The sequence below is a fragment of the Hipposideros armiger genome, unplaced genomic scaffold, assembly GCF_001890085.2.
Source record: "Hipposideros armiger isolate ML-2016 unplaced genomic scaffold, ASM189008v1 scaffold_965, whole genome shotgun sequence".
NCBI classification, from domain to species: Eukaryota; Metazoa; Chordata; class Mammalia; order Chiroptera; family Hipposideridae; genus Hipposideros; species Hipposideros armiger.
Genome location: NW_017732315.1, coordinates 617,509 through 628,987, shown reverse-complemented (window position 1 = coordinate 628,987; position 11,479 = coordinate 617,509). Strand labels below are relative to the sequence as shown.

Below are 11,479 nucleotides of genomic sequence, written 5' to 3'. Positions count from 1 at the left end.
AAAAAAAGGAAAGTAAATGTCATATTAGTATACCACATGACAGTACTACAAATAATATTTATATAGTTGTAATAATGTAAACATTTAACATTGATTTAACTCCAAATCATAATATCACTATTTTGAGAGAATAAGGGGGGAGGCTAATGGTATGCACCTATGTGTGTATGTATTGGGTGCTACAGACTCAGTGAGAATGAGATCTCTCATGAGATCCCTCACTCCTTCTGCTGTGTGAGGACACAGTGAAAAGATGGCTGTCAATGAACCATTATGCCAGCCCTCACTTGACACCAAATCTGCTGGTCACTTGATCTTGGACTTACCAGCCTCCAGAACAGTGAAAAATAAATTTCTGTTGTTTATAAGTCATTTAATCAATGGTATTCTGTTATAGCAGCCCAAACAGACTAAGACAGAAATTGGTGCCAAGAATTGGCATACTACTACTCGTATAACAAATACCTAAAAACGTGGAAGCAGCTTTGGAATTGGGTAAAGGGTAGAAGCTGGAAGAGTTTTGAGTTGCATGCTAGGAAAAGCCTTTGTTGCTATAAACAGACCTTTCTGGTGAGGTCCCAGAAAAAAAAGAGGAGCGCTGTAGAGAAAGTCTCAATCTTCTTAGAGAATACCTAGGTTATCAGAATGAAGAGAACAGAATGTTGGTAGAAATATGGACAGAAAAAGCCATTCTGATGAGGTCTCAGATGGAAATGAGGAATATGTTAGTGAAAACTGGAAGAAAGGTAATCCTTGTTATAAAGTGGTAAAGAACTTGGCTAATTGTGTTCATGTCCTAATGTTTTGTGGAAGGCAGAACTTGCAAGTGATGAAATTAGCTGAGGAAAGATCTAAGCAAATTATTGAAGGAGCAGCCTGGTTCCTCTTGACAGCTTATAGTAAATGTGAGAAGAGAGAAATAATTTTAAAATGGTATGTTAATCAAAAAGGAAGCAAAACTTAAAGGTTTGGAACATTCTTAGCCTATACATATTGAAAAGAATGAGAATGCCTGTTTGGAAAAAAATATTAAGGGTGTGACCTTAGAGAAGTAAATCCTTATCTTTCATTGTAGAAAGAGAAAAGATAACATCTAGAATTAAAAAATTAAAAAAAAAGAACAGTTATTTTGAAATGTGGAGGCATATTAGAAAAAGCAACTAAAAGTTAAAAATTGCTCTTTCTGAGAAGTGAGAATTGGCAATGTGAAGGAATGGGGCGAGGGAATACTGTTTTTTATTATAAAGTCTGTAGGATTATTTGAGGTTTTAACCTGTGTATATGTATTACTTTATTTTAAAAGAAGAACAAGAGATAAATATAGGAGTTCTTCAGGCAGAGAAATGGAGGGAGGATGTATACCCAAACAGAGGAAAGGACGAGCTAAGGCAAAGACGCTCTCAGGAGTCATCTTAGTCTCTTTGGATATTTAGTATATTGGATGTTTTTTCCTCTGGTAGAAAATTTTTGTAACCTAGGATGTTAGCATTCAGTCCTACAGGGACTGTGAGGTCCTACCAATTACAGTGTCCTTTATGAACACCAGGTGGCAGGAAATCATTAATATGCAAGTGCAGGAGACAAAAAATTTGGAACAGTGTGGCAGTAAGAAAAATGCACAAATGTTCAGATAATAAAACAGTTACTTTCTCCACTTTTAGGATTTAAGAATCTTAAAGGCCTCTATAAACCACATCAGAAAAAAATTGTTCTTTACATTGTAGTTCATTCACTATTGTGTGTCTGTGTTACACTGTTTGCTGGTTCCTCTAAAATTAATGTAGGGAGAAATAGGGCCCCACCCACCAACAAACAAAAAGGACAAGAAAACATCATCATTTATGGTGAGAGGAGTGGAGTCCTAAGAACAGAATTTTGAGGAAACATAAACATTTACAATGTGAGCAGAAGAGAAGGAGGAATAAACACAAGAGAAAGACAGATGAGAGAGATGGAAGATTCAAGAGAAACTGGCGACACATAAGCCAATTAGAAATATCTAATGTGGGAGAATGTCAATATTAGTAACAAACATTTACTTTACAGTTTAAGATCTGCTTTTCATTATAGTGAAGTAAAAGATTTTCACATTTAATTTTCACAAGTAGAATGAGAACCAAAAAGAGACTATTAAATTTGGCTATAAAGGGACTCTAGTAACCTTATGAATTTCAAAATCAACAGGATAATAGAAACGGAAGACAGATTGGGTGACTTGAGAGAGGCTTAAGAGGTAAAGAAACAATGTGTTGATTCTTGTCATCAAGGAGTTCCTATTTCCTAGGCATTTATATATTAAGAAGGGGACCCCTAGAAAGTGAGTACATGTACTTTCAATTATAAGTTAAAGATGAGTTTCTGTTTTATTAAGTCCTTATGAATTTGTTTCAAAGACATTTAGAGACTGTCACATCTCTAAGAAAGAGCCAAAGCAAAAAGCTTGCAGTTGTCTGCATATAATAGCACTCATGGGACTGTGTTACCAGTATCCAAAAACATATTTTCTAGCAACTTAAAAAAGAGTGTCAAAAACTCTAACCAAAGGTAGCTCCTATGGAAGTTAAAAATTTACATAATTAGGGATCTAGACAAGATGGCGGAGCAGGTAAACGCTGTGCTTATCTCCCCTGAGGACCATAACAAAATTACAAGTAAAGCAAGAACAACTACCATTAACAATCGCCTGAAGTCTAGCTGAACAGAAGTCCTACAACTAAGGACATAAAGAAGCAGCCACCTCTAGACTGGTAGGAGGGGCAGATACGCAGAACGGGCTGGTCTCACACCTGTGTGTGACCATTAAAAGTCGGGAGAAATAGCTGCAGAGGTCCCCCCAGAAGGAGAGAGGGGTCCCAGCCTCACACCAGGCTCTCCAGCCCAGGGTTTCAGTGCTGAGGAGAGAAGTCCCCATAACTTCTGGCTGTGAAAACCAGCAGAGATTGTGGCTGAGTGAGACGAGGGAAGCTGCACTCCCAAACGTTCCTCTTAAAGGGCCTGTGCACAGCCTGACTCACTGATGGACTCATTGGCTCTGAGGTCCAGCGCTGGGGTAGCAGCTCGAAAGGCACCAGGGACATGTGGGGAGAAACTGAATTATCTAGTTTCAGGCTGAGGGCTGGAAGAGCAGCTTTCTCCCAGACAGAGGAGCTGGCAGAAACCATTGTTTCTTTGTTGAGCCCTCCACCCACCTGGTGTGCAGACACAACAACTGCCATATCTGAGTCTCCATCAACTTGGCTAATTCCATTCGTTCGCCCTGATTCCCTGAGACCCTGCGCCACCCAACTTTCAGACCCACCCAAGCCTCTTCCATTGGCTTTTCTGTATAAACAGTGTGCTTTGGCTCATAATGCAGACTTACCTAAAATCTCTCAAAGGTTCACAAAACTCAAACAAGCAGCATCTGGCTTCAGCATGTTCCATACCTCTGGCTGAGCAGCCCTGAGCCTGGCATTAGCGAAAGCTGGTCTTGGTGCTTAGCTTGGCCTCTCAAAGCACAACCAAGCCCAGTGTGGGCAGTGGCCCACATCTGCGGATTGCTTTGTGGCTCATGTCAGGTGGCCCTGGGCAGGGCACAGGCTGAATTTGGCCTACAGCAGGTCCCCTCCCAGAAGGCTCTGGGGCCAGCACACCCAATTTCCAGCTTCGGACTGAGCTGGAGCGTCACCAGGCTGCCTCTAAGAATGACACACCAAAGGGCAAACTGGGCAGGCACCAGAGCCCTGCTAAAGCGAATCCTGCTCTGTAGGGTAAGCCCCTACACAACAGCTCCTCCAGTGTAGCCAGCCACAGCTAGTCCTTACAACCAGTCGGCCCAAGGATCAATCCCTCCTACTGTTGTATAAACAGCAACCAAGGCTCGACTACAATAGGAGAGCACACGCAACCCACACAAGGGACACACCTGGAGTACCTAGCTCAAGTGACCAGGATGACTGCGCCACTGAGACCCACAGCTTACCTAGTACATAAGGCCACTCTACTAAGACCGGGAGAGATAGCAGCCCTACCTAATACATAGAAACAAACACAGAGAGGCAGCCAAAATAAGGAGACAGAGAAACATGTCTCAAATAAAAGAACAGAGCAAAGCTCCAGAAGAACTAAACAAAATGGAGACAAGCAATCTACCAGATGCAGAGTTCCAAACACTGGTTATAAGGATGGTCAATGATCTCAGGGAGAACTTCAACAAAGACATAGGAAACATAAAGCTGGAGACAGAAAACATAAAAAAGAACCATCTCAAAAACAAAGAATACAGGGCCGGCCAAGTGGCTCGTTGGTTAAGAGTTGGCTTGGGAGCACGAGCTCTGAGCAGCAGGGCCACTGGTCTGGATCAAACATGGGCCAGTAACGCTGCACCCTCTACAGCTAAGATGGTGAGCAACAGCTCCACTTGGAGCTGGGCTGCCGGTGAGGTGCCAGCGATGGCATAGGCTGCAGCTCCTTATGCAGTGGGCTGCTGTAAGCTATGGCGAATGGCTGGCAGCCGGTGTGAGCTGCCGTGAGCCACCATCCAATGGCTGGCGACCTATCTGCCTCAGCCGGGAAGAGCGTAGTGATCACAATGCCAACATGGGCCAGTGAAGCGACGTGCTCTGCAACTAGACTGAAGAACAAAAGGACAGCAACTTGTTTGTTCCCCTTCCCCAATTCCCCAAAGCTGTTCCCGCCCCCAATTCTCCAATAAAATATTTTTTTAAAATAAAAAAATAAATAAAGAATACAATAACTGAAATGAAGAAGACATTATAGGGAATCAACAATAGATTAGATTAAGCAGAGGATCAAATCAGCAATTTCGAAGATAAGATAGCAGAAAACACTCACTTAGAACAACAAAAAAAATCCTCCCCCCCTACAAAAATGAGGATAGTTTAAGGGGCCTCTGGGACAACATCAAGTGTAACAATATTCGCATAATAGAGGTACCAGAAGGAGAAGAGAGAGAGCAAGAACTTGAAAACTTATTTGAAAAAATAGTAATCGAAACTTCCCTAACCTGGCAAAGGAAATAAATATATGAGCCCAAGAACTGCAGAGAGTTCCAGACAAGACAAACCCAAAGAGGCCCACACTAAGACACATCATTATCAAAATGCCAAAGGTTAAAGACAAAAAGAGAATCTTAAAAGCAGGAAGAGAAATGCAGTTACCTACAAGAAAGCTCCCATAAAACTGTCAGCTGATTTCTCAACAGAAACTTTGCAGGCCAGAGGGAACTGGCAAAAAATATTCAAAGTGATGAAGAGCAAGGACCTACAACCAAGGGTACTTTACGCAGCAAGGCTATCATTTAAAATGGAAGGACAGATAAAGAACTTCCCAGACAAGAAAAAGCTAAAGGAGTTCTCACCACCAAACCAGCATTACATATGCTGTATATAAGAGACTCACCTCATATTGAAAGACACACGCAGACTGAAAGTAAAGGGATTGGAACAAGATATTTCATGAAAATGGAAACAAGAAAAAACAAAACAAAACTGGAGTAACAATACTTACACCAGACAAAATAGACTTTAAAACAAAGGCTATAACAAGAGACAAAGAAGGACCCAATAATCCCACTTCTGAGTATTTATCTGAAGGAGCCCAAAATGTTACTTCAAGGGGACATGCGCATCCATATGTTCACTGCAGCATTGTTTACAATGGCCAACATGTGGAGGCAGACTGGGTGTCCTTCAATGGATGAATGGATAAAGAGTAGGTGGTACATATATACACTAGGATATTGCTTGGCCATGGAAGGGAATGGGTTCTTGCCATCTTCAGTGGCATGGATGCACCTGGAGGGTAATTGTGCTGAGTGGAGTTAAGTCAGACAAAGAAAGACAGATGCAATGTGATTTCACTTATATGTGGAATCTGAAGAACAAAACAAACAAACAAAAATCAGAAAGAAACTCATAGATACAGAGAACATTTTGATGGTTGCCAGACGGGAGGGGGATTGCGGATGGGTGAACAAGGGGAAGGTATTAAGAAGTACAAATTGGTTGTTATACCATAGTATGGGGATGTAGTGTATAGCATTAGGGATATAGTCAATAATATTGTAATAACTATGTACAGTGTCAGATGGGTACCTGATTTATCAGGGTGATAGATGGGAGGGTAATTGGGGGACAGGGTTAAAAAGGCTCCTACAAATCCTGCCTAGGCCCTCCCTCGGTGAGCAGGCCTTGTGACCAGAAAGGAACCCTCAGAGTACTTAGAAAAAGCATGAATGCACTGCGCTGTAGTGTCTAACCCCATAAGACTTCCCATAGTGCAGTGGTTCTCAAAATGTGGTCTCTGGAAGAGCAGCATCAACATCCCCTGGGAATCTGTTAGAAAAGCAAATTATCAGGCCCCACTCCACCTACTGAATCAGAAACTTTGGGGATAGGACACATTAATTTGTTTAAACAAGTACTCCAGGTGCTTCAGAAAAGTTTGAGAACCACTGTCTTTGCAGAATGCTGAGAATTTCTTGGAAGGTTGATAAAGCAATTTCTCAGATATGAAAATGTCAGAAGAGCTTTTCATAATGAACCTAAGCATATGAAAAGAGCTTTAAAAGCACTGAGAGCCAGCTCTGCTTACTTCTTCTCACCTACCTCTGCCCCAAAGACTAAGCCTAAGTCCAAAGCACAATCCCATGATTGTCACAGAAATTACTCCAAGAGGTTCAGGCCTCAGATGAAACAGACTGTCTGAAGAAGGCTGATTTCAAATTCTTAGGAAACATGCACTTTGGGAAACAAAGTGCATAACAAGATAGAATTGAGGGAGATGTTGCAGAAGGATGTTTGATTTGGAGTCAGACAGATTGGGGTTCCAGCATTAGAGCCCCCACTTATTAGTGTGTCACTGTGAACAAAATACTTAACTATTCTGAGCTCAGTTTTCTATAGTAAAGATATGGAGATGCCAATATCTTAACCTGGGAGTCTATGCCTATAATCCCTTCTGAGGAAAGAGTCTAGAACAGTGGGTCTCAACCTTCCTAATGCCGTGACCCCTTAATACAGTTCCTCATGTTGTGGTGACCCCCAACCATAAAATTATTTTTGTTGCTACTCTATAACTGTAATTTTGCTACTGTTATGAATCATAATATAAATATCTGATATGCAGGATGTATTTTCATTGTTACAAATTGAATATAATTAGAGCATAGTGATTAATCACAAAAACAATATGTAATTATATATTGTGAAATATTTATAATTCATGAAGTGTTGTTTTACCTCCAATAGTGCTGCTTTCAACACAGCAGCTGCTTTCTACACAGTAGCTGCTCTCTACACATGTGTGACTGGTCCACATAAGTACATTATGACGCCAACCCTGTCACATACACCTGTATTTGTAAGGGGTGTATGTGATGGGGTTGGAGCGATGATGTCATCACGCCGGGTACTCGTATGTGAGCGTATCTGCATGTTGGTGGACCCGCCTGGAGATGGATAGAGGAGTGGTGTCTCGGTTCCTAAGACCATCGAAAATATGTGTTTTCCGATGGTCTTAGGCGACCCCTGTGAAAGGGTCGTTCGACCCCAAAGGGGTTGTGACCCATAGGTTGAGAACCGCTGGTCTAGAAGTAGTTTCCAAGTTGCCATACATTGTGTCATATGACCCTAGTTACAACTGGTTGCTATAGACTAATAGTGCAATATTCTTATACTTTAGAAAGTGTGATTGTGTCAAGGCAGAGAAAGTTTTCTATAACTCTTTATTTTATTCTGTATCCAGAAGTAACCAGAGCTATCTCTGTTTCTTTGCAAGAAACACACAATGACCTCACAGGGTTGTTGTGAGAATTAAATGAAACAATGTGAGTACAATCTTTAACAGGAAGACTAGCACATAATAATAATAATGTACCTATTCGTTATTAATCAAAGTTCCAAAGCCATTAGTGCTCCAGGTGATATCAAAAAGCCTCAGCAACCAAACTAAAAACCCCCACTTACCACCCCCAAAATAACCAAGTACAGTCCAAGAGTCATTAAACCTTAATCCCCAAGGCTTTCTGCACTGTAAAAGACTACAAAATATGTGCTTCAGGGGCTTAGGTCCAGAAAAACTCACTAAAATCCTAAGCTGCAGTTTTTTCTTGTGCTATTTTGTATGAGTGGAAAGTCTGTTGTTGCTTTCTGGGGTGGGGGAAGTACTGAGGAGCTGTATTAGAACTTTTAGAATATGCCATATAGACCTTTTTCAGTATAACCCAAAAGTGGGGCCATGATTGGATGGTGAGTTCAGGGGAAGATTCGGACAGTATGAAGAGGAATTGAGTCTTGGCACTGCAAAACTGGCCTTGGAGCAAGGGAATGATAAAGAGAAATGATGACCAAAGACTATGGCCTGGATAAGAAGAATGTACAACAGGGAGGCCATTCAGGAGGCCACGTTCTAATTTAATCTAAAAGTCCAAAGGCCCTCAACAAGACCAGTGGTGATGGTAAATAATAAGGGAGTGAAAACGGATACTAACTTGCATTTTGAAGAATGGGGAATCAAATGAAGTTGATGATTAGATGTAGGGAATAAAAGAAAAATGAGTGCTTGACAATAAGTTTTATAGAGTAAGGAATGGTGGTGCTGATGCCAGAGTCAGGGGATGGGATCTCTCGCTCTCATTTTTTTTGTAGGAGGCCTGACTTAATTTTTAGATTTCTCAAGCTTAAGGTGATCAGGGGATTTTCAATGGAAATGGCCGAAGGGTAGCTGCTAATATAGGACTGGAAGTCAGGTAAGTGGAAAGAAGATGAGGCTGAGATCACCATAGAGGTAAGCTCTCAAGCCATACTAAAACAAACAAATAAAACAAAACAAAAAGTTCTCAAGGGAGTATAGATAAACAAGGATAAACGTCGAAGGCCCAAGTCTTGGAAACTGTCCTATGTCTAAGAGGTCTCTCCAGGAGCGAAAAACAATAACAGACCTAGGGAAAGCAAGAAAAATGAGGCTGATAAGTATCTGGAGGGCCAGGTCAGTGCCATGCAACAGAAACTAAGGGAAGAGGTTTTCTCTCAGCAAAGGTTTCTATGTGGTATCATCTGGAACAGAATACTGATGTCAATAACAAAGCACAGTGCTATGGAAGCAACACAAGTGAGTTCAGAATTACTCTGGGTGACCTCTGTAGAGTCTAAATCTTCCACCAGCTGGGCTAATGTTCACTCAGCAATATCTGTGTAATGACTGATGGCAAGTGTTCACTAACACTGTTGCCAGGGAGCAAGCTGGTTGGACTGACATAGCATTTCTCTGAGATAAGGGGACTTACCTAGCTCATCCCAGAGCTGCCTGCATTTATCTGTCATGCTTGTTCCTTGTTGCCTCCAGAGTGTAAGTCGTGGATCTGCCATAAACTGCTCAGTTATTAGCGTCAGCATCCTGGCTCCATTGGAATCTCTCATCCGCAGCATCTCTCGAACCTGACACATAAGGAGGGGCAAGAGGTTGGTGACTGCACATCATATAAAATGTAGAAGAAAGGAAAGGAAGGGGAGGAGAAAATAAAGTATCTAATCACAGCGCTTCCAAAGAGCCAAAAAGAAGGCCTCTTGTTCTGTAAGCAAGTGCTTTGCATGTGCCAAGAAAGCCTGCTATGCACAATGAGATACTACCTCACTCACTAGAATTACTAGGATCAAAAAGCCAAACAACAAGTGTTGGAGAGGATATAGAGAAATCAAAACCCTCATACACCACTGATGGGAATGTAAAATGATGCAGTCACTTTGGAAATCAGTCTGGCAGTTCCTAAAACAATTAAACATACATGGAAACAACCAGAGTATCCTTTGATAGATGACTGGATAAAGAAGTTGTGCTATATATACACAATGGAATACTATTCTGCCATAAGAAAAGATGAAATAGTGCCATTTGCGACAACATGAATGGATCTTGAGATTATAATGCTAAGCGAAATAAGTCAGACAGAAAAAGTAGAGAGCCATATAATTTCACTGATATGTGGTATATTAAAACTGAAAACAACAAAAGAACAAGAAACACAAATGAAGAAACAGAACTCATAGACACAGACAATAGTTTAGTGGTTACCAGAGTGTAAGAGGGGAAGGAGGTGGTAGATGAGAGTAAAGGGGATCAAATATATGGTGATGGAAGGAGAACTGACTCTGGGTGGTGAACACACAATGTGATATATAGGTGATGTATTACAGAATTGTACAACTTAAATCTATGTAACTTTGCTAACAATTGTTGCCCCAATAAACTTTAATTAAAAAAAACAATTAAACATAGAGTTATCATTGTGGTACATAATATATACAATGGAGTATTACTCTGCCATAAAAAAGAATGAAATCTTACTATTTGCAACAACATGGATGGACCTAGAGGATATTATGCTAACTGAAATAAGTCATACTGAGAAAGACAAATACCGTATGATCTCACTTATATGAGAAGTCTAAAGAACAGAATAAACTAACAAACAAAACAGAAATAGGCTCATAGGTACAGAGAACTAAACTGATGGTTGCTAGATGGGAGGGGAGATGAGGGGATGGGTGAGAAAGGTAAAGAGGTTAGGAAGTACAAATTGGTAGGCACAAAATAGTCACAAGGATGTGAAATTATGTATGGAGAATATAGTCAATAATGTAAAAACTATGTATGGTGTCAATGGGTACTACACTTATCGAGGGGATCACTTCATAAATTATATAAATGCCTAACCACTGTCCTGTACACTAGAAACTAATATAAAATAATATTGTCAACTATAATTTAAAATATATATATATAGTCACGGGATGTAAAGTACAACATAGGGAATATAGTCAATGGTTTTGGAATAGCTATGTATGGTGTCAGATGGGTAGCACACTTGGGGTTATCCCTTTGTAAGGGGTGTAAATGTCTAATATTATGTGTTTTGTACACCTGAAACTAATAAAAAAATAGAGCTATCACATGACCCTTCAATTCCACTCCTAGAGAGAAATGAAGACATATTCCACATAGAAACTTGTATAAGAATGTTTATAGCAACATTATTTATAATAGGCAAAAAGTAGAAACAATCCAAATAGCCATCAACAGATAAATGGATAAAGTGTGGGGTATCCATGCAATAGAATATTACGTATGGATACCCCATAAAAAGGAATGAAGTATTGGTACATGGCTATAACACAATGACCCTTGAAAATATTTTGCTAAGTGAAAGAAGCCAGTCACAAAACACTACATACTATATGATTCTGTTCCTATGAAAGTCCAGAACAGGAAACTCTATAGATACACAAAGTAGATTAGTGGTTACTTAGGGCTGGTGGAGGGGCACACGAGGGATATAGGAATGATAGCTAAAGGTTATGGAGTTTCTTTTTCTTTTCTTTTTAAACATTTTTATTGGGGAATTGGGGGGATGGGAACAGTGCTGGGGAATTAGGGGAAGGGGAACAGACAAGTTGCTGTCGTTTTGTTCTTCAGTCTAGTT

At 40.5% G+C, this 11,479-nt stretch overlaps 1 protein-coding gene across 1 annotated transcript in view; it reads right to left on the bottom strand.

The window, feature by feature from the left end:
- Positions 1–11,479, bottom strand: part of ZSWIM5 (zinc finger SWIM-type containing 5) — a 184,097-nt gene that overhangs the window by 54,033 nt on the left and 118,585 nt on the right. Inside the window, exon 4 of the mRNA XM_019630899.1 lies at positions 9,224–9,437. Coding sequence (XP_019486444.1) covers positions 9,224–9,437 — 214 coding nt within the window. The remainder of the gene's footprint in view (positions 1–9,223; positions 9,438–11,479) is intronic.